The 26566-nt window shown below is 37.7% G+C and overlaps 2 protein-coding genes and 1 long non-coding RNA gene across 5 annotated transcripts; 2 read left to right on the forward strand and 1 right to left on the reverse strand.

Moving 5' to 3' along the window:
* The first annotated feature begins 1702 nt into the window (after positions 1 to 1702).
* LOC129348074 (uncharacterized) lies at positions 1703 to 5395 on the forward strand. The gene is made up of 2 exons (XR_008600492.1): positions 1703 to 1950; positions 3656 to 5395. It is a non-coding gene; the product is annotated as an uncharacterized LOC129348074 (long non-coding RNA).
* A 1503-nt stretch (positions 5396 to 6898) lies between these two features.
* si:ch211-212k18.15 (uncharacterized protein LOC563681 homolog) lies at positions 6899 to 11375 on the reverse strand. The gene is made up of 4 exons (XM_023268843.3): positions 11231 to 11375; positions 10456 to 10556; positions 8836 to 9009; positions 6899 to 7632 (listed from the first exon to the last, which is right to left on the reverse strand). The coding sequence occupies exons 1-4, from the start codon at positions 11319 to 11321 to the stop codon at positions 7177 to 7179; spliced, it is 822 nt and encodes a 273-aa protein (XP_023124611.2). The 5' UTR covers positions 11322 to 11375; the 3' UTR covers positions 6899 to 7176.
* Positions 11376 to 12874: 1499 nt separating this feature from the next.
* Positions 12875 to 26533, forward strand: LOC111567572 (caldesmon-like). 3 transcript variants are annotated; one of them, XM_055007375.1, is made up of 12 exons: positions 12875 to 13194; positions 17289 to 17357; positions 18932 to 19034; positions 19135 to 19250; positions 19398 to 19468; positions 19549 to 19674; positions 21871 to 21966; positions 22075 to 22206; positions 22295 to 22417; positions 22549 to 22586; positions 22776 to 22813; positions 22923 to 26524. In XM_055007375.1, the coding sequence occupies exons 1-12, from the start codon at positions 12882 to 12884 to the stop codon at positions 24878 to 24880; spliced, it is 3183 nt and encodes a 1060-aa protein (XP_054863350.1). In that variant the 5' UTR covers positions 12875 to 12881; the 3' UTR covers positions 24881 to 26524. The 3 variants fall into 3 exon arrangements, with proteins under 3 accessions (XP_054863350.1, XP_054863349.1, XP_023124552.2); XM_055007374.1 differs by having other exon boundaries at positions 12877 to 13194; positions 22289 to 22417; positions 22923 to 26519; XM_023268784.3 differs by lacking the exon at positions 12875 to 13194 and adding an exon at positions 17093 to 17202 and having other exon boundaries at positions 22289 to 22417; positions 22923 to 26533.
* Positions 26534 to 26566: the final 33 nt, after the last annotated feature.

The raw sequence follows: 26566 nt of genomic DNA on the forward strand, positions 1-26566 counted from the left end.
TAAACACTGTACAACTGCTCCATGCAACACAATGGCCAGTTTTAATGTTGGGAGTCCTGCATGACTGAAGCAGAAACCATCTCTGCAGGAGGAGAATGATACAGAAAACTAAACCCTGCAAGCTGACAGGATGATGGTCATCAGTTCACTGCAGTTTGAAGACACAAATGCTGTTTATTTAATTTTGTATAACCTCATGAAATCTATTGAAGTCTGTCATTGTGTATGGAGATGAAGGGATCCGTTGTTTTTATATTTGTCTTTCTTAATTTCTTGGATATTAAACCGCAATTTCAATTTCTGGACTTGTCGAGTGTTATCTTTGGATTATCCTTTAGGTGGTGCTACAACTCCTCCTGGGCTCTTACCAGGTTTTGTTCTGCTTGGAAGGCCTTAAACATCTTGTCTTTATATTTCCATACCTACAGATTTTTACATTTCTCTACTGACATGAGAAAAAAACACTATTTTGAGCTGTTTTGTGCAAAAATATGGAAGCCCGTTTCTGACACTTAAAAAAGTCACATCCTATTGCATAATTATGAGACAGTAAGTCATAATTATGAGATAAAAAGTCAAAATTATGACTTACGATCTCATAATTATGAGATAGCATGTGACTTTTTTTTTCAAGTGGGGGAAATGGGCTTCCATTGTTTTGTGCCCGGTATCAGTTAAAGTGCCCTAAAAAAAGAAAACTGTTTAAAAAAAAATTTGAAATCTATCCCAAGTTTGTTCAGATCTCTTGTAAAGAAAATTGGTGTACTCAGTTAAGCTATGTGATAATAAATGTAACAACAAAATGCTGAGGATTTTCCTCTTCAAAGAAAGTTTCCCAAATCCAATTAGAAGAAATTACATTTTTAAAGACTTATAAAGAATTATTAAAATCAGAAACTCATTTTATTACTTATCCACTCCTTCCAAAAGCAAAAAAGATGCAATTTAAAAATAATTAACAAAATATATCCAACTAATGAATTTTTCATGTTTACATCCAATTTAAATACAGAAAACTGTGCCCTTTGTATGAGAAACGTTGAGTGCTTCAAACATTTATCTTTTATATGTGAACCTGTTTTGCATTTCTGGACAGATCTACAAAGTTGGCTAAGGATAAAGAACATTGTTTTCTCTCCACTGTCAGATATAATTGTATTATTTGGATCATAAAATGATAACAAAACGATTGAATATTTAGTGAACATTATGTTATTAATGGGAAAGTTTTTTATTCATCGATGTAGGTATTTCAAAACAAAACCCACATTTAGTCATTGGAAGAACGATTTTAGTTTATACTCTAAATCTCTGAAATTGGTTAAGAATAAACATGCAATCAAACTGTATGCACTGTTTGAACATTTCAATCTGATGTGATAATGCCCTTTATTTCATTTTTTAAAATTTTATTGTCATTTATTTTTCTTGATTTACTTGGTACACTCCGTTGTGCCTATTATTTGCGATATATAGTGACCCTATATGAGTGAAAGATGCAAGTTATGGTGTTTTTGTTGTATTATATTTTGTCTTTTTTTATGACAGAAATCCTTCCCCGGCTCAATGAGCTGACAGTTTCAGTAAATGGTGAAATGAGTTTGTGTTGTACTCTGCACTTTTCCAATTAAAAAAAACCAAACAAAACAGTGGAGTCCTACAGGAAGCAGGCGGTCTTCCAGCCTCTGTCTCTGTCGACACACCCTACTCGTTGTCTGAGGCAGTTTCATTCGAGGAACGAGCACTACAGCTCTAAAATCCAACGTCTGAAAATAGTGGCCAGAAGCTCGCAGAAAAACACCTCAAAAATGTTTTTTCGGGTCGTCGTGAAGAGGCTCATCACCGGAAAGAAACTGTTGATCCACCTGGGCGACTCTGAGAAGCAGTTTAAGACCATCACATTGGAGCAGCTGAAGGAGAAGTTATGCGGACAAAATGGCTGGCCTCGAGGTAATGTGATTACACGGAAGTTCATAATTGAAACTGCACTCCTCAATAGTATAAGTCTGTAGGACCGGAGGCTAGACTGGATCATAGACTGTATCGTAAAGATTTATTTGATATCCTTTTTATATCGTTATACAGTTTATGCTTTGGACCTGCACTGGTAGGGCCACATGTTTTGAGCATAGACTACAGTCTATGGTTTAGAACCTTTAATTAAAAATATATTTATGATTTAAAATATTTATTCAAGGAGTTTTCCATAGAAAGTACAACTTAATGTCCGAGTACATATAATTTTAAAGGTTTATTCCACCCACATAGTGCTTTTGAGCTAACAAGTTAAAGTTGAAAAGGTTCATTTCACCCAAAATACTACTTATTAAAATAGTAATGATCATAATACTTGCATTTGGACAAGCAGTGTAATTATCAAACTTATTCCATACTCTGGATGTGTGTGTGTATGTATATATGTATGTATGTATGTATGTATGTATGTATATTCGGGCTGGCCAAGTTAAAGTGCTATTATTGTGTTAATGCATGAATTACAGTTGTTCTCAGTCGCTTTGGGACATTTCTCAGATCAGAATTGAAATTCTCAAAACTACTTGTTCAATCGTCACATCATTGTGTCCCTTGTGCACATCAAAAAAGCAGTTTCTCATTTCTTTGAACAAGTTGCAAATGCTTTGGTACATCCATGCAAATGGATGTACAATTCTCTGCTGTTTCCTACATTCTTAACTGCTTATGTCATGTTGATCAAAATATATTATAATGCGTCTCTGTTGAATAGTCTCACTGCCCACAATATTTAGGTATTAGTTCATCGTATAAGTCTTTACATACAAAATGGTTGAACAAGTTGTCATAATATGTCAAGGATATTTCTATATTTCCATTAGACTTTTTTTCTAAATCTGTCCTGAATTGGTAAATTGCTCCCAAGTGAATCTTGAATTTCTCTGACGAAGGGAAATGTGTGAAGGGTTAGGGTTGCCTGAAATCACTCAAAGACACAAGAGAAGATATTCATGATGAGGATGAGAATTTGTGGCCCAACAGACAGGAACGTCAGGAGGTGTAGGAACACTGCACTACAGTTTTCCCTAAGGAGATTGTCCTATGTTCACATTTCTACTTTTGTTTTTTGGTTTTTTCTTTGTGCTATATGTGCTGTTTTCCTTTCTGTATCACAATGACGTGGTCTGTCAACAAAATACAATACAAACAGTAAAAGCATAAATGTGAATCTTGTCCAGTTTCTTGCAATCAATCTCCCACATAAACTAAGGTGGAACGTACAATTTACAATAATTATCATCAAAACTTTAGCCATAGTTTACATCAGAACATCCCTCCAGAGAACACTGTTAGAATGACAACATGACGAAGCAATTTGACTGTCTGATCCACACAGTGACACAAGGACTTGTCATTCTGATGCCACTGACATGTTCATTGACACAGATATTTACTTTTGAGAGATGAAATAAGGATTTTGAGCAAGAGTCTGGCTTTTGCAGGTAATCCATGGTGTTTTGCTATTTGTATAATTTGTTTTGAGAAATGCACTTACTGTTTTGTAAATGTTGAGGACGATTCGAGAAATGTACCAAAGCGACTGAGAAAAACTAATTAACACCAACGATTGTTTAATATTTTGGTGTGTGCATTAATGCTGTTTATTATTGTTCTTATTCAGTTGGATCCCAAATTGTCTTCGCGGGTAAACGACTGGAAGATGACCGCCTGCTGTGTGATTATGGAATCCAACGCATGTTTATGCTACACAAGCTTAAAAGGCTAATAGAGGGAGGAGGATTTCCAGAGAAGGGAGATGGAGGGATGGGTGGCAAGGACAAAAGCCAAAGTATGGACAGGCTTGCAACAATTTAAACCATTTTAATAACACAACAGAACTGCACCTCAGTTCAAGTGTCACTCTTAGTGTAACAAAAACACAAGACATGGACATTTTGAAGAACAAAGACTGGAATATATCTACAAAAGCAATAATTTAATGTCATGAATCCAACTCCAGTCAATGATCAAACTACTGGAAACTCATCTAAATAAATCTGTGTATCAAAATTAAATTACACATTAAGAAGATTTTTCATGGAAATAATTCCTTTTGATCCTATAATGGTTTAGATGTAGCTCTACACTGGTGCTTCCTTGTCACTTCTATCTCCATCCCCTCCTCCACCACTGACTGCAGCTCAAGCACACCAGCAGACCTACGACTGCATCTTAAACACTGTACAACTGCTCCATGCAACACAATGACTAGTTTTAATGTTGGGAATCATGCATGACTGAAGCAGAAACCATCTCTGCAGGAGGAGAATGATACAGAAAAGCAAACCCTGCAAGCTGACAGCTGAGCAGCATGAGAGTGGACTTACACCTGGTTTCCTGAACTGGGGACTACCTTACTGAGAGACCGCAGTTCGTCAGACTGGGCGGCTTTATATCGAATACTGTGGTCAGCAGCACAGGGGGCGCCACAAGGCACTGTGCTCTCCCCTGTACTGTTCACTCTCTACACATCTGACTTTCAGTGCGAGTCTGAGCTCTACCACAGTCAGAAGTAATCAGATGATACTTTTAATCTTGGATGTGTGGAGGGTGGACAGGAGGGGGAGTAGAGGGGCCTGGTGGAGGACTCTGTGGGGTGATGCAGTTCAAACCACCTGCAGCTGAACACCTCCAAGACCAAGGAGATGGTGGTGGATTTCAGGAGGAATAGAGCCCATCTCCTGCCCCATTGTGGGCACAGACGTGGAGGTGGTCAGGACCTTTAAGTACCTGGGACTGCAGCTGGGCAATAAACTGGAATGTTCAGACAACACAGACAGCATCTACAGGAAAGGACCGAGTCGTCTTTACTTCCTGAAGAGACTGGGGTCCTTCAACATCTATAAGCAACTGCTGCTGATGTTTTACCAGTCTGTCATGTCCAGTGTTCTTTTTAATGCTTTTGTTGGGGATCGAGCATTAAAAAGGGGGACGCTGCACGACTGGACAGACTGATGAGGAGAGCTGGCTCAGTGGTGGGCACAGAGTTGGACTCTATGGTTTCAGTAGCAGAAAAGGACCCTGGAGAAGATTCTCTCCCTCCTGGACAACACCCAGCATCAGTCAGAGGAGTGTGTTCAGCTCCAGGCTGCTGTCTCTGACCTGCTCCACCAACAGACTCAGTACCTCTTTAGTGTCCCTGGTCGTCAGACTGTACAACTCATCACTGAGTGGTCAGTGGGGGGTCTCAGTCATGACTGCATTAGGAATGATTGAATGTGATTGAAAGTGATTTGAAGTGATTTTGTCAGGTAGTAACCTGACAAAATCACTTCAAATCACTTCCAATCACTTTAAATCATGGTGCCTTGAAATGTGTAAATAATGTACATTGACTTTTAATAAATTTAGTATTTCTACAGATTTTAAAATTCAAAGTGTTTCATTTATAGTATTGTATTATTGTATTTTTTTTTTAGTATTTTTTCATGGGATACATCTTGCATACATTTTTATTAAAAGTAAAAAAACAAAACTGATATTTTTTATGTTCGTTATGATCATGTCTACAAAATCCCATAATTATTTGTTATGGAAATAATCACTTATTAACAAGAAATGACTGAATTTCACTAGAATGTCGACTAAATAACTGTCCAAATTTAATAACAACCACCTTCTAATTAGCTAAACAGTAATAAAATCATTCTATTCAAAAATTGTTTTGATTGTGTTCTTTTTATTAAATTGAGATAATCATGACAGATATTTCTTTTTTGGCAATATATAAAATTTTATATGGAAAATAACAAATTGTATCTGTGTCTGAGAAGTCACTTTCAACTAAGTTACCCCATACAAAAACACAACACAAGGAAGTGTGTTAATTCCAACTCACATGACCTGTTCCACGTCATTTCCTCCTGAAAAAAGACTGGCAAGACTCCAAGGTATGTTCTTTCTCCTCTTTCTTAGTTCTTCTATATAAAGTAGTGTGTGAGTCAAGTGTGGATTTCTCGCTTGTGAACAGTGTTACAATATCTTTACAAGTAACTTTCAATTTTACTCAGTTGTATATATAATATTTAGAAGTATCTTTCTGTAAAAATGTCATGTGGTATTTGGTTATAGGGGACATGTTGATTTTATGCCTGAAAACAGCAAAGATGACTATGATACCTGTCAAGTATGTTACAATTTTTCAAAATCAAAAAGTCCCACTATTATATATTGACCAATATACTAATCTTTAATGTCAATGTTAATCTGGTTACTAACTTGCCTTTTTTGTCTTCTTGTTTTTTAGTTGTTTAATGTAAGCTGCTGAATGTTTGAATTTTCCTCTGGACTAATAAAGCATCTATCTATCTATCTATCTATCTATCTATCTATCTATCTATCTATCTATCTATCTATCTATCTATCTATCTATCTATCTATCTATCTATCTATCTATCTATCTATCTATCTATCTATCCATCTATCTAGGATGATGGTCATCAGTTCACTGACAGACAAAACTGCTGTTTATTTAAAAAAAATTGAATGAAATGTGTCATCCTGTATACAGATGAAAGGATCTGTTGTTTTCATACTCACTTTTCTTAATTTCCTGGATCTTAAATCACTTTTTCAATCTCTGGACTTGTAGTGTTATCTTTGGATAATCCTGTAGGTGGTGCTACAGCTCCTCTTATCAGGTTTTGTTCTGCTTGGAAGACCTGAAACATCATCAGGTCTTTACATTTCTACACCTGCATCAGAAAAACAACTAATTTGAGCTGTGCTGTGCAACTACATATAAAATATCCACATTGTACATTTAATTTTATTGCACATGTGGATAAATATTACTATAATATCATCATTAATCCTGCCTAACATACATGCACCTATTTGGGTCTGGCATCAAATACAAACTCTGTTTATTTCAAAAGATCTTTATTAGGTAATGCAGTTATAAATGATTAACTATCAGTGAGCAAAGATCAGTTCTACATGAACAAGCTTCAGTGTCAGTTTCAAAACAGTTTATTATAGAACATAGTCAGGAAACAGCAGATATTGTACAATACCACTAAACTAGAAGGCCTATAACACTTTGTATCACAATTAGAACCTCACAATAACACGCAGAAGTCTAGTATGACAGAAGATAGCTGTAAAAATACATGATAAGAGGCCATGTGTGAATATTTCCTCTTAGTTTCTGCGCCACACAGGTATGGAGGTCTGTCTGGGAGCCACACCATCACTGCAGGGGATGAAGTAAGAGCTGGTCTCCAGGCACTTTGGTGTGAGCTTCAGGCACACGAAGCAGAACTCAATCTGACAGCGAGAACAGATGATGTTCTTGCAGCCCGTTCTGTCGTGCTCCACCTTGGTACCACAGGTGGGACAGGCCCGGATGGAGGGGCAGGCGGTGACCCCCTCCACCTGATGGAGGGCGATAGTCTTGCAGTTCTTGAGAAGCTCGAGGACGTTGTTGATGCAGCCGTCGTTGTCGCAGCGATCGGAGCGTGGAGCAGGACCTTTCCACGGCTTCAGACACTGCCAGCAGAACTGGTACACTTTCTTCTTGTCTGATGTGCACACTGTGCACTGTGTGTTCAGGTTGGTCAGGTCCTCTCTCTCCACGTAGGTTTTGCAACCAGGGCACTGTTGTGAGAAACATTAGGTAAATACATGAGCATCTTGAGAAATAATCTTCTTTTCTGTCAGTGCAGTAAATGTGCCGCTGCGCAGCTGGTTTATCTGAGCATGACGACTGAAAGAAGCTAACCTGATCTTGTCCAAAGGAAAATAGCGAAGCTGTCTCACAGAGAAAAAGCTATGTTGGTCCACAGTGTGAAATGTTTTAGTTAACTACAGTAAGGCTGAAAAATTGTGAGGTGCCTTCATATTTTTGTTCTTTTTTATTGGCCTCCGTCTCATTTCACATCATATGATTTTCTTTCGCTGTACATGTAGAAAAACAACATCTGCCTCAGGATGCTGAAGGGATGGCAGCATTATTCACAAAACCTTCACACTCCACAACAGTCTGTATTCAAATACAGCCGTACAACACGAAACACAAAGCTCTGACTGTTTTTTACCTTTCCAAAGTGATGAATTCTGCTCCAAGTATTGACACTAAAAAACAGAAACACCTCACAATTTCACAAAGAGTTTTGCGCACTGCACTGTGTAAACTCACACATTTGAAGATCGGTGTTTTGCCTAAAAATACTTTGGTTTTGTAAAGAAAAGCTTAGTTCGGTCTGATAATTAGCTAGGTCTGAAGGTGATAGTGTGAGGTTTGGACTGAAAGCAGATTAGCTTTGCCTGGTTGAAGACTTTCAGAAAGGTTAACTGGTTCAAACAACAGCTCAGGTATAAGAGTGGATTAGTCTTTTTTGGAGCGAAAATATAATTTCTTTGTTTGATTATTGTGATTGGTGATACGTCTGTGTGGGTGTGGCTTTAGTAGTCACCGAGGTTGTCCGCCGTAGGGGTGGACCGCATATATACCTGCTAACAGGTGAATGAAGGCAGGTGCGTGCAGTTTGGGAATGAAGCCTAACAGTTTTCGGCCGTGTGTAAACGCTGTGTCAGGCAGGTTGATGTTTCAGATTTTATTTCTGGTTTACTGGAAACTTAACGTATGAACTGAATGATAACTTACCTGCAACTGCTGTAAATAAGTGGAACATCAAATGCAAATGAGCAGAGACACTGTCTTAATTTGAAGCTGCACGCGTCATACTAAGGAGACCAACTGCCACCTCGCAGTGACTACAGGTAAAGTGACTACAGTCTTCCTCTTCAAGTTTTATCAAGAAAACTTGACTTGTGTTTTGAAGGCACTAGTACACTTACTGCTTGAAATTCACAGTATTCTGTGGCAGCCAGACGTGCGATGTTCTCCTCAAAGTACTGCATCTCCTCAGCCGTCAGCACCGCCAGCCTGCGCACCTCCTGATAAGACCACAATGCGTTGCACTTTTGCAAAGTGCCGTCCTTTAAAGCGGGGCACTTAAATTTGTACTGGCCCTGAAATTAAAAGGATACATAGTGTTACATGGTCAGTCAAAGATGTGAGGTCATGGGGTTGCCATGACAAGTGGAAACTGAGCATCTCTTACCATTAGGCTTCATCCTGCATTAACTGATGCTTCAGAGCGACAGGAACAAGTTGTGAGAACAACACTAACACATAGAGTGACTTTACAGCTATGAGACATTATTCATTTGCAGTTACTGTTAAACTAGTGAATGTCTGAGTAACATTTACTCTTTTCTATCTCGGATTTGGTTCTCTCTCACATCTTTGTAGAAACATTTGCCGTTTTCCCTGTCAAGTGTCCCACTATGTTCTCAGCTCGTCTCTTAAGCTTTGATTATACTCATTACAGGCAGACAGCTGCACAGATGTACTATTCTGCATCCATGTGTGCACACCACTGCTGAACATACACACTAGTGCCCTTGTAAAGTAGTTGCCATGTGGGTACAGACTGTATGCAGACATGAGCCTTTCCATACTCACAGAGGTAGAAAGTATGAGGCTGCTGCTACTTTTCATGTTTGTGAAGGTCAGCACATTGTAAATGCAGTCATCTCCCCAAGACTGTGAGAGACTGTGCTGGCCCCAGCACACACATCTACATGCAGCCCAAAGTTAGTGTCCATGCTGACCAGCTATGAGTTCAACAGTGCACATGTTGGGCTGTACTATGTATGCATTGAAAACGTAGATACAACCAACTGCACATTTATGCAACAAAGTCTTCCAAGCGCACTGGCTGACTAGAAAAGGTGTATGTAAGCAGTAACTTGGTATCTGTGGGTGTCTGAAGCTGCATAGTTCAGCTGTAGTCAAGGCTTAACCCTGGCCTTGTGTTTCCCACATCAGTGAGTAAACAGGGCTCTGTGTGACATAAATTTCATCCTCGGTCCAAGTCTGTAAGTGTCTGAGGATGCTTCTGAAAGCGTCTAAGTGCAGCATAAAGTTAGTGTCCACATGGTGGCAAGTCTACACGTGTATGGAGAAGAGTCTTTCCAGTGGATTCCAAGCAGACAAGAGAGTCTAATAATAACAACTACTAGTCTTTGGTGTGCACATTTACAAGGGAGTAGATATAACAGCTAAACAAAGAGGCGAAACTAATAAGAAAGTCCCATAAAGGCGAGAGGAGCTGCACATTTGGCTGGCAGTTCTAAGTAGGACCAATGAGAGGGCTTTTTCACAATTAACTTAATACATTTGTATTGTAAAATATCAGATACTGCATTTATACTGCATCTACATCAACTTCAGACTTTAAACTGCAGAAACTAGTTCAACTTCCATCCAGTTTGGACAAAAAGAATCCCTTCCACACACAAAAAAAATACCTTGTAGGAATCTAAGCGCTGGTTTAACCTATTATTTAACAAGAAAACTAAAAGAGAACCTCTAAATAACAGCGATATGGTGAGAGAGAGGATACAAAGTACCTGATCCAGCAGACTGCGGCACCACCCAGTGAGAGACTCTGGGGTGACGGCGTGACCGCAGGACATCTCTGCTCGGAGACCCTGGTCTCCATCCTCCGGAGCTGAAGGCGCACAAGAAGAGCAGACACTGGACTCAGTATTCCAACATTTACTGCCTTCTTTAATGTCCTAATGCACGGCTTTCATTACACATTATACCGTATCATTCTCCTTTAATCGGTTTAGTAAGTTTATCATCATGGTGGCGCCGTTTCATGCGTAAAAATGACCGGAACAAACATGAATTTGGAATATGTTTTAAAGTAAAACAATAAACCCGAAACAGTTTTAATGCTTATGTCGTTGTTTCTCTGATGTCCGTGATGTGCAGGTGGAGAAGAAACGCCCGTTGACACTGACTTTCTTAATAAGAACTTTATTAAAAGAAAGAACAGTATCATACAGACAGAAGTTGTCTGGAAGGATGTCGCCCAATGATCCTCCTCGAACAAAGACCAACGGTCAGTTTTTATACCTTCTGAAAACGTATAGAATTACAGCATCTGGTTTACATCCCCACTAAAGAATGATAACTCCTCAGACAAGACTCCCCTTCTGTGCATTCCTAAGGATTACAAATCAGCAATAGGTTAACAGTGGACTCCAAGGTCAACATAACATAGGATTTCTGGAGCCGAAAAGACATTCCTCAATACTCACTACCTCCTGTTAGTTAAAGGTTCACTTTATGGTCAACAACTATCAGAACTCATATCAGATCAGATACTTCACTTACGTAGTGGATCCAGATCATCCGGTCTGTTGACAAATTTCAGCGTCGTGTCTCTGGGATCGTATCTTTTCTCGCCTTCACCCCGAGTAGTCATGATCAGAGCAGCTCTGCGTCGATACCCAGTCTGGGCTCTGGAAATGAGTCAGCTGCTGCTTCACACACAGCAGCGAGACTTTTTTTTTTTTTTTTTTTTTTTTAACTTTCAGTTTCTCCTCTACAATTCCAAGAAATCACACGAGTGCAGGAAGGTCTACTTTTCTATGTTTAAATTTCACTTCATATTGCACTTCAGATTTCTGTTTTCACTCTATTTACATCTGCTTTGTTTGATGGCCTCGTTTGTGCGTAAAAGTCATTTATTGTAATCTTGTTGCCATGTTTTTATTTCGAATTTGAGGCTAAAACCAACCATTTAGAAACTATCTTCCACATTTTTATAGATAGTAAAGAACTAGATACACGTTGTTATCATAATGATATTAATAAGGGCATTTTTAAAGCCATTATGTTGTGGCTTTTAATAAGACATTGAGCTTGTGGAGCAGCTGGTAAAAACACTTCCTGGTGACAAGCCCTGCTGGAATGTCATATGATTTCCAGTAATTACCAGCAGTGTGGCACGCAACAACAAGAAATGCATCCAAATGTACACTGTAAAAATAAAGTTCTAAAAACAATCTTGAACAATCTACTATTATCTTATACTATTATACTATTATCTATACTTTAACAGATTTCCCCCTGTTTCGCAAACAATAACAAGAAAAATTACAGAAAAAACAAGCACTGGCTCTCAATCACAGTTAGGGTTTAACAGATGGCAGTCTACTGGAAATTTAATTAATTTACAGATTGTCACCATTTATACAATTTTTAACATTGCTGTGATCCACCATTTTAAGAGTTTTTTAGCCCCTTATTGCTACATCTTTAGGTCACGTGATTCAGTATCGTACATAATGTACACATGCATAACACACGTCTGTGCTCAGCATAAGGTCATTTTGTTTGTGGGTACATTTATATTTATGGCCACATTCTATGTTGATGCTATATCTGATCATCAATAACTAATAAACAAATGCTGCATTTCTGACAATGCCATATGGGGGAATGAACAGCCTTAGAGGAGTACTGCACTCTGAATGCTCTTCTAGTTTTACCATGTTTCAATCATTAATTTTACTATATGTCTAGGAAATATTTGCAAAGAATAAATATGCATTTTGCTGATTTAAACACATTGTCAAAAGAAACAGTAACCATTTATAAAAATGCAGATTGTTGATGTGGATGTTATTTACAGTTTTGCGCTTTTTTTGTTTGTTTATTGTTATCCTTTTTTTTTATTGTGAGCATTAAAATCTATATTTCTTTGCTGTAATTTAAGAGAACAATGAAAATCAGCAAAATAGCAGTAAATCACTCTAAGAAGAATGACTGCTCAAAACTGTACAAAATGTTTTACAGTGTATTTATCTATTCGGTCTGCATGGAGCCCACAGGAAACAACACCTAAAGGCAAAAACAACATTTATTCGACGTTTTTGTTCATTTTATTTTATTTTTTTTTTACAGAAATTGTACAAAATACACCAAAAGACGGTTAAAACTAATAATATTGCAACTGCAACTACTACTGCTGCTAATAATCATGGTAATAAAAACAAGAAAAACAGTTTTGGTGAAAGTGAAAGCATCCTCAGGCTTCTCTGACGTCACGTTGTGCCGATCAGCGCCAGCAGCAGCCAAAAGCCGCATTAAGCTCCGAGCGCCAGAAGCGGAAACAGCGCAGCAATTTGCACACAAAACAGCACAAAAAATGGGGAAAATCTACCAAGTAGTGGTTCACGGACTAAGGGGGGAGAAAATGACAATCGACCTCTGCAACACCGAGGAGCAGATGAAGAGCATGACAGTGGAGCAGCTGAAAGAGAAAATCTTGCAGAGGCTTCCTGGGGAAGCAGGTAAAAACACTTAATTTGACCAGCAGGCACTGTTAAAGTGAATTATGGTCTATGTTTGACCCACTAAACAGATTACTGCTGAATTTAAAGTTACTGTTTGTGTTTGTCATCAAACTATCGGGAGATTTTTTTAAAAATCACCACAAATCGAGAAACTTTGAGTATTATTAGTTTGAAGGAGCACTTAATGCATTAAAGTATAGTTCTATTGATTTAGGAAACAACCCAAGCGCTGCATTTAAAGAAAAAGTGCACATGTATTACGAGCAAATGTAAAGTGAAAGTAAATTACGCAGAAAGGCTGTTTTATTCTATGACATATTCTTATTGTTGTTCAGACTTTCATATGAAACATAAGCAGCATTTTGATGCCAAACACTTTGTTGAGGCAAATAAGTGTAATAATTTATTGTATTTTGTTATGTGTTTTTTGTGTAAGATTTAAATCTACTGATGTAAAGTCAGTATAATGAAGTAGAGATGTAAAACATGGAATTGTCACGTAAAGAACAAATACTTCAAAGTGTAGTACATTACTCAAGTAAATGTGCTTAGCTACTTGTTAACTATGGGAACTTGCAAGTCTGGGTTTAGTTACAAAAATAGTTAAAAATTGAAATTTGGTCTTTCCATCTGTTGTCCCAAAGCATAAAATAAAAACATGCAGGTTTACAGACGTATAAAAAACAACACAGTAAAAACAAAGACAATGATGATGAATTAATTCTGGCTGGGTTAAACCTACTCTAAAGAGCTACTATTTAGTAAAGTGCTTTCTAGGCAGAGCCTGTCTTAAAGTTCTTATCGCTAAAGTGCCCGTTTTTAAAGTACCTGATTTTCTCAATGTTCACAAGTTTGTTTGTTAATGAGCCCTGCCTTATACTGTCTCTTTAAACAGACAAAGGTGGAGCTTTTAGTGATAGCTATAGGTGAATTATTCCGGTTTGTGCAACCTTTAATAGATAAGGCATTCTGTGCAAAGGAGGACTTTCTAAATTTTACTTCACACCCCTGGTGGCTGACTGTATTAATAATGCCATTTTTTGGGGGGCATAAAAGCCATCCCATTCATAGACTTATATAAAATGAAAGCACTTTTAAATGATTTGAAATTCTCAAGGCTTAGGAATCAATATTTCTTTAAGATTGCACAATGATGAAACGAATGTGGCTTTTTGTCAAACACCTTGATGGCTTTTTTTTTATAGAGCTGTTCAGTAGGTTTTAGAGGAGTGACACTAGCAAACGACCTGGTTGTGAAGCAGTATTCGATGTGAAACAGGATTATGCAGTGGAGGTAGGATTTAGCAATGTTGTAATGAAAGGCCGAATTTGTTTAAAATTTTGTAAGTTAAATTTAATTGTATTGGTGACCTTTTTGATGTGTTTTTTTAAAATTGAGGTTGGAGTTCAACACAACCCCAAGGTACTTTAAGTGAGTTACCATCTGCAATTCCTGCCCATCTAAGAACACAAAGGATCTGCTTTGTGTCACTGATTGCTTCGTGAACATCATAAAAACAGCTTTTTTGGTGTTAAGCATGAGACAGTTCAATCTCAACCAGTCTTGTATCTTGGATAAAATTGTTGAGAGGTTTGCAGCAATTGTCACTGCATCCTTTCCCTGAGCGCATACATCAGCACATTAAGCCCTGGACAGACATCTGGGAGATCACTAATATATAATGAAAATATTAAAGGACCCAGGATAGAGCCCTGAGGTACTCCAGCATGACAGCAGAGATAAGAGTATTTGACACCATCAACCGTTACACTGTATGAACTTAAACAGAATATCTTTGGGTTGTGGACAAAACAAGATATTTGAGGATGTCAGTTTTGAGCCTCACATTTTATACACCAGACTACTAATTTCACAAGGAAAATACCAGCTCAGTCATTGATAATTCTTAGTTAGTTGCCACCATCACTGTTTTTCATAACCACATACCAACCTGAGTCCTAATTCTCAAGTACAGATGCAAACTCAAGAAGTTGTGTTTGAGGTTTTTGTTAACTTCTAAGCAGCATATCTCTCTGGGTGGGTTTATGTCATGTGTATGAGTCTCCCATTCTGAGTGTGTGTGCTTCTGTGTATTTGTGTATGTAGGACAGGACAATGTGCGGCTGGTCTTCACAGACAAACAACTGGATGGAGACTCGTCGCTGCTGACTGAGTATGGAGTCCAGCACATGTCTGTCATCCATATGGTGTTGAAGGTTCCTGGAGGACTGATGGCCTGACCAGTTCCACCGCTGCTGCTGCTGCTGCTTCCTATGATGGCTCCTACACTGTTTACAACTTTTAAAACTTTATTCCATAGTCTCTTTTATGATTGTTCAACATTCTAGTGTTTGTCTTGTTCCTTTGAAATAAAACTCTGTTCTCTCGAATGCCTTGTCCTTCATCAAGCGTGCTGATATTCTAAACATGAGCCACATTGACAGGGCATTAAATATATCATATATATAAATAGAAAATAAAATCTACTATAGTCCACTGCACATCCAGCAGCAGATTCTTTGAGGCAACAGAAATTGTCTTTTGTTTAAAATCATTCCCTAAACCTGCCAAATCAGTTTCATTTTAAACTGACATTAAGATAAATAATTCAGCTGAATGGCAGCAATAGGCAACATATTTTCCATATCAGGGCATCTGAGCAAACTTGAACAAATATATAATAATATTTGAATGCAATCAGACTCCCTCTAATTAAATAAAAATGACTAGAATAGTTATGTTGTGCAGTAAAGAAGTGAGGTTGCTGCTCAGGGCTTATCTTGACTCCAGGGCACTAAAAACACAGAGGTCAAGAATCTCTGTGTAATCATTGATAAAGATCTACATTTTATCAGCCACACCAAAGCTGGAAATAAATTATTATTCTGGAATCTTAAAAATAAATCCAAACTAATAGAGTTAGAAAACTTATGATTTTATTACTTGAACACTGGACTACTGTAATATACTCCTGGCTCCTGAGTGAGATAATTAGACATTTACACCTCATTCAAAATGCTGCCACTAGAACACTGACAAACACCAAGAAGGGAGAACACATTAGTCCGATTCTTAGATCAATGCCCTGGATTCTAGTTTGTTATACAAATTAATTTAAGGTCTTACTTATTGTTTATATGTTTGTGAATGGTCTGCACCCAAAATAAATATCAGTAACTGTAGGTCTCTCAGATCTGCTCTTAAACTTAGATTTGCCTGTAGACATATCTAGTATAAACTAAAGATTGTTATTTTTTCTACTGCTTTTAGTCAGTTTTATTTACAGTCTGCTCTAAACTTGAAGCACTTTTATTCTGCACTTTTTATTAACCTAATTTGGATTTATTTTTTCTCTATTTTATTGTATACTAAATCCTATCTTTTATCTTATCTTGTCTTTTTCTGCTGTAGTATTTTTCATTTATTCAATGCAATTAATAGATTTATTTCTGCTGTGTTTATGGGTTATTTTCTCTTTTGCATTTTTTGTAACATTTGCCTGTAAATCACTTTAAATAACATCTGTGTATAATGAGGTGCTACATATATAAACGCGTTTGCTTACTGTGCAATATTTTTTGTCATGTGGTTGTTTTCCGCAAATGTGCATTTTTTTCAACAGCAACAGTTTTGCTTCACCCAACTACCGCATATGCTGCGTTCATGACGCTTTGTAAAATGCCTAATACTTACAAATTGTTTCAACAAAACCTACAGACCCACCAAGACCTACCAACAAAATCTATTTCTGAACTTAGAAAAGCTTCGTGATGTACAACAGAGAAGCATTTTTATTAATTATTATTTTTTATTAATTAGCAACAACATTATTTTCCGACAGAGCCTGAATGCAGCATTGCAGCAGTAGCAGTGAGAAGTGAAAGAGAAAGCTCTCCGAAGGTGCACAGAGGTAAAGATAGTGTTCGTGTTTGTCGATAAAAAAATAAGCTGGCTTTCGAAGGACCTGCTGGAACGACTTCTAAGCGTGAATCTGACAACTAAAGGTTAGATCACTTTTTTTGTTGTTGTTTATTCCATTTCCAAACGAGTAGGTGCGATTGATTGATGATCAGTTTCCAATTCCTTACAGCTGCCAGCAGCGTAGAAAGTGGACTGAGGATGAGTGGATGGTTTCCCTGCAACCTTTTCTCCTCTCAGGGTAAGAGACACTGGATTTGAGACCCATTATATTCTTTTTTTCTTTTCTTTTTTTGTTGTTGCATGTTTTGTGTTGTAAATGTATTTTTATGCAATTTAGTGACTCCTTAGTTCTTGGTGACCTCTCTGAACAAAGCCCTCTTTGCACAGTTAATAATAATAGAAATAATAATGGTACTTAAATAGTGCTTTTCAAGACACTCAAAGACACTTTCCAAAGTAGGCAAGAATGCAAAAGATAAATTAATAAGACGGAGAAAGGAGCAAATAGAAAAATGGATTATGAGTTGTAAGCTGTTTTGAACAGATATGTCAGGTGTGTATTTATATATCTAATATGGAGGGTGAGGAAGTGAGGAAATTTAAAAGTTTAATATTTTTAAAAATGCGGTTGCATACATTGAAGGACCTGAGCCTCCTGAGGAAGTAGAGCTGACTCAGGCCCTTGTAGACAGCGTTCCAAACTCTTAAAGCTTCAGAAATGGCTTACACCTTTATCTTTTTTTTGAATATCTTATTTTTCAAATTTTCCAAATTAACAAAACATACACAAAATACAGAGTACCCTCATTCCCTCTGTGCACATATAACCTCAAAGAGTACCTAACTCAAAATGAGTAGGTAACAGTCAAAGTAATGGAATATACATATAACATAAAGAAAGAGGCGGTGTAAATAATCCTGGCTTATACAGGTGACCCATGGTGTATCAATTTGGTATCGTTAATATAAGTCTAATAAAGGTGTTGGCAAGGTGTCAGTGTAGGTCAAGTAGGGCTGCCAAATCTTCAGAATGGTGTTGTATTTGTTTCTTAGAGTATACATAATTTTTTCGAGTGAGATGCAGCTGTTCATTTCCATTAACCATCTAGCTATGGGGAGATGGGAGTCAGACTTCCATGTCACCGCTATACAGTTCCCGTACTGCAAAAAGCTATTTCAAAAAATCTGTTCTGGGAGTTCTTAAAATGTACTTTAATGATTGTAAGTTCCCCAGCAGGCAAATTTGTGGGTCCAATGGGAAGACAAACCCTGCAAGTTTTGTCATAATGTCACTAAAGTCACGCCAAAAAGTACTAAACTTTGTACATGACCAGGTGCAATGCAAAAACAAGCCCTCCTCTGTACCACATCTAAAACATGTGTGTGATAGCTCAGGTTTATAGAACTGGTGAAGAAAGGTATAATGGATTCATCTGTATCTTGCATTCATAGTGGCCATCAAACGTTTTTGACACAACTCTGACCAAAGCTCTTCATCAATCTCTATCTTCAACTCACACTACACCCTTATCTTGATCTGTTCCTTGTCACAATTTTATCATGGTGGTCTACAGAGAGTTATTTGGCCTTCATGACCCTATATCCAAACATTAGATCCTTACAGACTTAACTAACGTCACAGCTGTTCCACTACAAGGTGTGATGAGTGCTATTAAACTGGAATGAGACATGCAACGCCACAAAATAACCACAACATTGAACGGCCAGATGCTGTTCCTGAATACTTTCTGAATCCACAGTTATCTCAGTTTATGATCCACATATCCATTATTAACTATCACCTCCCTACAGCTCCCAAGTACCATGGCTTGGTTAATCAAGGAGCAACATGTTACCTGAACAGTGTGCTGCAGGTGCTCTTCATGACCAAAGACTTCAGACAGGCTGTGGAGAGGTTTGCTGCATTATAAGATTCTATGTATAAAAAAATGTCTTTAGTTCAAACTAAATCTCTGAATCACCTTCTAATGGCCTCTGTGTCTGTATTTATTTAGGTCTGCTGATGAAAATCGTGACACTATAGATCGTCATCTTAAAAGCTTGTTCAGTGATTTACAGAAGCATTCAGCATACACACATAATATCACGAAGGCACTGGGCATCGACACAGGTACAGTAATGTCTGCACACAGAACAATACAACCTTATAGTTGCTACTTTTTTCATAATGGATCATTCTGTGGTAGAAATACAAAAACAGTATTTTCTATGTACGACTTATTTTGTTGAAGAATTACACATTTATCTCCCCACCCAGTATATGAACAGCGTGATGCTGCTGAGTACATTGAGAGGATTTTACGACTGACCGATGAAAGTGCATCAGAGGTAAAGACTCCATCAAGAAACTCTATATGTTGCATAAAAAACACATGTATCTACATTGATCTGTGCGTCTGTGTTTTCAGATCTTCCATGGATTGTTGTCACACAGGACCAAATGTTGTAAATGTGGTGCAGAGACTGACAGAGATGAGGCATTTTGGCATCTTCCTCTTGCTCTGGTGGATTCCTGCAGTGACGTCTACAGTGTGGTAAGAATCTGACAAACTGCAAACTCCTCAGCATGTTTCTGTTGTTAAGACATAGCTATTAAACTAAATACCACACTTGAAGACTAAGATTTGATCAGAAACCAGAGTGAAAAACTGAATCGGAAAACAGTAGCAATTGTGACTGATCATAAACAGGGAAATATTGCATATATTCGGTGAGTCTTTCAAAAGATTTAAGTTAGATGTTACATTTAGAAGCCAAATTATGCTCAGTTCTTTAAATCAGGTGTTTCACCACAGCTTGTTGCATAAATAGTGGTTGCAATGGTTACAGTTTGTTTGCATATTATGGAAAATGAGTCTGACTTTAGTTGACAACATAGAGGGAAATAAAACGGGTGGACTGAGTGGAAAGTTTTGCTTCAGATGCTGCTTCATCAGACAGAAGTATTTGTTAACTTTGTTTGCATGTCCATGTGGTATGTTTTATGTGAAATAAGCAGTGAACATCATGGCTGAGCATTTCTACTATGAAACTGCAGCGTACCATCCCACACAAAACACAGACTTCCAGGGTTTCATAACACACCAGGGTGAGGCTTTCCATATTCTTCTTCTTCTTCATAATCGGTGCCTGTCCAAAAAGAAGGCGCCACTTTGATTTAACTAAACAAATAGGTAAGAGCCTTCCATTAGATCAGCGTTAGAAGAGAGGCAGATGAAGTGATGAACTCATCATGTCTAGTTCCTACCAGCCTGTGGGGGGTTAGAGTTATGATCTGGGGTTGGTCAGATTCAGCAACGTTATGTTCCCAAAGAATGAGGTCAGCTGACTACCTGAATATACTAATAAATACCGGATCTTTCCATCAGTGGAGTTGTTCTTCCCTGACATGTTCCAAGATGACGATGCCAGGATTCATGGGGCTCACATTGAGAATGAGTGGATCAGAGAGTATGAGATGTTATTTTCACACACAGATTGGCCTCCACAGAGTCCAGACCTCAGCCCCACTGAGAATCTTTGGAATGTTCTGGAGAAGACTTTGCTCAGTGATCCGACTCTCCCATCATCAATATAAGATCTTGATAGAAAATGAATACGATGCTGGACCGAAATGAAAACTGTGACATTGTAGAAGCTTATCAAAATGATGCCACGGCGAATGTGTCATTCTCAGAGCTAGAGGTGGTCCAATGAAATATTAGAGTGTGGTACTTTTTTTTGGCAGGCAGTATATATGGCTGAAATAGTCCAATATTCCAACATGCCATAGTGAAGTGTATAGTAGCTTTACAGTGTTTGAGCAGAGCCATAGGTGAGCTGGTGTGCTCCAGTTGCAGCGAGTGTAGAGGAGTGTGTAGATAGAGGCAGGGACTGAACAGATCTGCACATTCAGTTACATCTACACTATTTTAATAGAACTATGATTTGCAAAGCATGCTATGGCTGCATGTGGTATTTATTGTGGATATTTGTGATCCTCCATAAGACATTTGTAAATAGTTTGCACTTATATAGCGCCTTTCTACTTTCGTGGTACTCAATTCACACACTGACACACCATGCAATGTGCTTAAACAGAAATGTGTTTCTCGGTTTGAATCAGTGACTGGGAAGGAACTTTAAAGTGTTGACTTATCCTCTATAGAGAACTCACAATGAAGACCCGGTGAGAGCAAAACAGATCTGGATTTCAGGGCCTCTCTTGAGTAAAACTTGTTCTGTCAGCCGGGATCAATATTTAGTCTGTTTTGATGCTTCATTCATCCCTTTTTATTCAAGGTATTGTATTAAATCCAGATAAGTAAATGGTTTTCTCCACTTCCACTAGTATTTATGACTGATCTGTTGCTCAGTCATGCTAACCCAAAAGTCTGTGTTTTTAAACTTTAAAACTATTGTTCAAGTAAATGGTTTGACTGTCTGGTGTCAGCAGGGACATTATTCAGCTGATTCCTGCTGTCACATTGCCCTGTCAGCTTATCTGTTGTCACATAAAGTGTTTGTTTATGTCCTTTAGCACTAATTATACCATCGTGACTCTCTGTATCTTAAAATTAGATCAACTTCCTTATGGACTTGGAAAAATTTCTCATAAACTCTTAGAAGTGCAGGACTGATAAAAACTACCTGACTTTAATTGTTTCTTATTGCTACTAACCTTGGCAGAGCCAGTTTCAGTACGTTGTGCCTGAAACTACACTTCAGATTTAAACCTTTTTATTTTTCAGGTGGACGGCATCAGGGACTTTTTGAGAGCTTCAGTTTTCAGCGGAGAAGACCAGATATACTGCGACTCATGTGATGACAAAGTTGATGCTACAGCTGTAAGAAAAGAGAAAACATGTTTCTAATTTATGAAAATTACATGATTTTTCAATGACAGCATTAACAGTTTAATGGTAAAACATAATAACCAGATGTTTTTCATTCAGCAATATGTAATGAAGCATCATCCAGACGTCCTTACTTTGCTGCTGAAGAGGTTCGAGTTCAGCTACCGTCACATGTCATATGTCAAGATCAGCCACGTTGTTGATGTTCCTTCCACCATAGAGATGCCAGAGGTCGAGTACAGATAATGTAACTTAGTATTTGATCATTGTTATTCATATTTCTGTTACTGAAGTCTGTTGTGCTTTCTTTCAGAGACAGATGTATAAATTGTACGCAGTTGTGGACCATTCTGGTGATCTGAGAGGTGGACATTACACTGCAACAATCAAGGATGAAGGTGGAGACAGATGGTATCACTTCAATGACAGCAGTGTCTCACTGGTAAGAATGATCTCCTTCACTCCAGTGTTGCTGAAAGTTGTTGCAAATCCACTGTGTTGGACAGTAATGTATTACAGTATGGAAAAAAACACATTCATCATGTTATGTATGGTTATTCTTTCTATTACCAGTGTGATTTCCAGCCGTTCCAGGTGGTTAACACGGAGAAGTAAGTTTTAGTGTCTTGTATGTCCTCACCTCTTTTGTGATTATTTCTTGATTTAGTTTTTGTCGATAGTCATGTGAAAAAATAAGACAAACATTTGAACCTTGAAACAGTGACAGGTATAAAACATAAGCCGGGCTGCTGTCTTTGAAGTGACATTACATTTTTTCACATTTTTTCCACTTCTACTAGATCCCAGACCGCTCAACTTTTATTTTACCGAAAGGAAGGTAAAAGAAATATTTTCAATATTCTCTCTCACGACATTTTCAAAGAATGCATGAAACTGTGTCGTACTTTGCTTGATGTGTTTTGTGTGTATCTTCTGGTGCATTGCAGAGGCTGTCATTCAAGACATGTCCACCAATCATAATCAGTGTGAAGATGCTGAGAAGACCAGACAGAGAGATGAAGGTGAAGATGATGTAGAAAAAGGTGATGACACAGCAGTGGCTGTTTCTGTTGGTGAAAATGAAGTAACAGGAAATGAAGGCGTAGTCAGAGATGTTTCTAGAGGAGTAGGACTGTCGGAGGAACCACATAATGAAGGTAATGCCATCCAGACTGGGACACACAGAAATCAGAAGGATAATGTGGAAAGAAAGGAGGATTATCGTCAAGATGCTAGTGTCAACATGCAAAAGATAGAAGAGGGGAAACAATGGGAGGATGATGAGGAGGACATGAGAGGAAAGACACAAGCTGATGTTCAGACACAAAATGCAAGATTAGTCCGTGTAGAAACCAAACAGACAGAAAGTATCAAGTATGAAACTGCAGAATCAGACACAGACAAAGAGAGGAGGCTAGATGCTAACTTCAAACCAGAGGTCAGTATCTTGTCTAAAATATATGATCTTCCGAACAAACAAGAGGAGACAAATGATGCGCAGAGTAGAGTAACAGACAAGGATGAGATGACTGGAGATAAAGAGTCAGAAAAGCCTCCAATGGATTACTTTAACAGGGATGCAGAACATTTGAATGAAGGTGGATTAGAAAAACAGAACAGAAATGAAGATCAGGGCAGTAACCTGAAAACAAGGCAACAATTTGACCCTGGACACGTGGACAAACAGGGAGATGAGGAAATAAAAACCGATATTGAGGACAACACAGAAAGAGAGACTGGTGCGATTGAATTTCCACCAGTAAATGTAAAGCCCTTAACAAAACATGATCCAGAGTATAAACAGAGAAGCAGCAGCAGGTTGGATAAAAAACCTGAACAGCAAAGAAAGGAGGAGAGGGAAGTTACAGCAAACAATGAACAAAAGGGAAGAGATCCAGACAAAAAACATGACGGAAATGAAAATCCAGACAGTGGAAGATGTTGTGATGCCCGACCAAACATGAGAAAAAATTCCTCTGTTGAATTGGTTGGTGTAGTGGAGGAAGGCAATGTGGAAACATTCAGATATGAAGTCAAGAAAGACAAAAAAGGCTCTTGTAAAGATGGAAGAGTTGGCAGCTCTACAAGCAGCAAACTTTCTGATAATCAGGAATTCAAGAGGGACATGAGTCACCCACTGGGAAGACATGTCGAGGACAGAAAGGGAGAAAAAATAGATAGTAAGAGAGATGGTGGGCATGACCAAAGGAGAGGATCAGCAAGAAAGTGTAGTGAGGGTGGAAAGAATAAAGACAGTGGAAGATTAGATGAAGGAATCAGACAGAAAAATGTAAAGAAACAGGCTGAAGAGAAAGAAGAAAAAGGAGATTCTGCCCAGTTTCATAACAGGGAGGATTCAGGACAAGAAGGAACAGTCAGAGGAGAGAGAGAGAACCAGGAAAGGGGCAGTGGACAGAGGAGAGTTCATAATAAAGGACAGGATAATCAACCAGATGTAGAATCTGTACAGCACAGTGACAAAGATACAGGTCCTGCAAAGAGAAGGAAACGTAAGACACCTGGTAGTAGTATTACAAGTTGTCTTAAAATAAAGACAAGGACAGAAGCAGCAGAGGAAACCAGTAACAGTTCACATCATGATCAAAACACAGGCAGTTTAACAGAGAGTGTTAGCAATTTAATGCTAACTGAGTTACCTGTGCCAGAGTCAAAGAAACGCAAACTCTGGGGAAATTTTTGGAAGCAACGCGGAAAGGAGAAAGAAAAAGAACAACTAAAGGAAAAAAATAAAAAAAGGGAGAAAGAAAGGAGAAGGAGAAAGGAGAAAGAAAAAGAACAACTAAAGGAAAAAAATAAAAAAATAGCGAAAGTTAAAATTACTGGGTGTTTACCTATGTTTTCAAGAGGTCGGAAAAGTATAGAACAGAATGGAGAAGAGGACTAAGAGGACATAACGTTCCACAAACATTTAACATTTTATACAAGAACACATCATTGAAGAGACCACAGCATTGTATTTCTAGTTTCTAGTTTTTAATTAACACTTCCTGATACTGAGCAATGTTGCAGAAACTGAAGAAAAGTTAGCAACCAGGTAGTTTTAATAGTACTAGGATATAAATGATGTTAGACCAAGTCCTCCTCATATGCACCATATTTTACTGTCTGCCATAGAGTTTTCTAAAGTCATACACATGATTTGTTCCTGCCAGATTTCTGAAAAACAATGAGTGCAGCAGGAAGAGCAGCTTTGTTTAGTTTCTCTCTTCATTTTTGTGGGTTTACTGCAGGTTTATCCTGTTTGCTGCAAGATTTTTTTCTATCCAAAGAATCAGAGGACTGACTTATTGCATCAGTCTACAATAGAAAATACCACTAATTTACTTTAAATATCAGGACAAAGATAAAACCACATTTGTGTAAAGTCCATTTAAAATCATCTTCACTGATTAAATAGTTGCATCATTTGTGTCTTTTGCTAACTTGAAGATACTTCCATATTCTGTTTTTAAATGAACATGCTTCATTCTACTATGTTTTATTTTTTAAAGTTATTCAAATATTTACTTGTATGGACAACACAATCTGTAACATTTTTCAGAAAAGAAACTGGGTGTGAGGATGAATTTTTATGTGATTTTTTTGGTGTAACTATTTTTTGTCATTTTATTGTCAAGTGCTGATGTTTGAAATTGTGTTTTTTTTTGTTTCCAGTGTTGTTTACTGCCAAAGCATGCTACCTTTGTAGATGCTACCTGGCCACTGACTGTCATAAATTGTTTTGATTTATGTTCATCAGTTTGAAGTCAACTCTTGTGTTGTTATGCATGAAGTAAATAAACACTATTAAGTAAAAGTGTACAAATATTATAAAACCTTGGTTGACTGTCTCTGCAAAAACTCAGATCACAATTACAGGTTTCCAAGCTTCAGAGATTCTTTTAATCATACAAACCCTCTTTTGGACTAGACCTGCCGGTTTACAGCTATATGAGCACACAGCTGTTTATTATGGGAGGATCATGGTGACCCAATTGTTTTGAATATAATTTTTGGAAAATGCCGTGTTAGAAGAGATGCCAGTGTTGTATCATTTTTACAAATAGTGTGTATCCTTCCTTATAATCACTAAACTTGTGCCAGAGTCTGGTACTGACTGGTCCAATCTGTAAGTTAGTCTCCTTCATACTATTGTAGTGTAATATTTTTGGGTACAATATGATAAAAATGAAAGATGATATAATTATGGCAAATGTTATTAAACTGAAGAATAGAGTTAAATTGTGTATGAAATGCAGAATGATGAATACTACTAACTACTAATTACTGATGATTTGATGGTATTGTGTGTGTGGAGGATCATTAAGTAAAACGTATTTTGTTGTAAATAGAAAGTAATCAACATCTATTTATTCACTTTATGTCTGAACAAAATAAGTCAAAACTACTGTGACAAATTCTACAATTCTACATTTTCATTTAGCATGCTTTGTAGAAAAATGAACTATGGAGTACCCAAAACATAATGGTGCATAATTAAGGCAATATTACTTTAAAATGTATAAGAAGCATAATGCATAAAGGTATAATACGCTTGAAATCTGTCACAAAATAATAGGGGTTAATGGAG

Source organism: Amphiprion ocellaris, chromosome 23, assembly GCF_022539595.1.
Source record: "Amphiprion ocellaris isolate individual 3 ecotype Okinawa chromosome 23, ASM2253959v1, whole genome shotgun sequence".
In the NCBI taxonomy this organism is placed as follows: Eukaryota; Metazoa; Chordata; class Actinopteri; family Pomacentridae; genus Amphiprion; species Amphiprion ocellaris.

Bases quoted from the DNA above. Each gene is read 5' to 3' on its own strand.
- LOC111567572 (XM_055007374.1), top strand. From the start codon at position 12,882: ATGGTAATAAAAACAAGAAAAACAGTTTTGGTGAAAGTGAAAGCATCC. The intron at 19,675-21,870 runs GTAAGAATCTGA...TTTATTTTTCAG, and splicing joins GCAGTGACGTCTACAGTGTG to GTGGACGGCATCAGGGACTT. The intron at 22,587-22,775 runs GTAAGTTTTAGT...CACTTCTACTAG, and splicing joins CAGGTGGTTAACACGGAGAA to ATCCCAGACCGCTCAACTTT.
- si:ch211-212k18.15 (XM_023268843.3), bottom strand. From the start codon at position 11,321: ATGACTACTCGGGGTGAAGGCGAGAAAAGATACGATCCCAGAGACACG. The intron at 10,557-11,230 runs GTAAGTGAAGTA...GTGCGCCTTCAG, and splicing joins GGATGATCTGGATCCACTAC to CTCCGGAGGATGGAGACCAG. The intron at 9,010-10,455 runs GTACTTTGTATC...TTTTAATTTCAG, and splicing joins GCCGCAGTCTGCTGGATCAG to GGCCAGTACAAATTTAAGTG.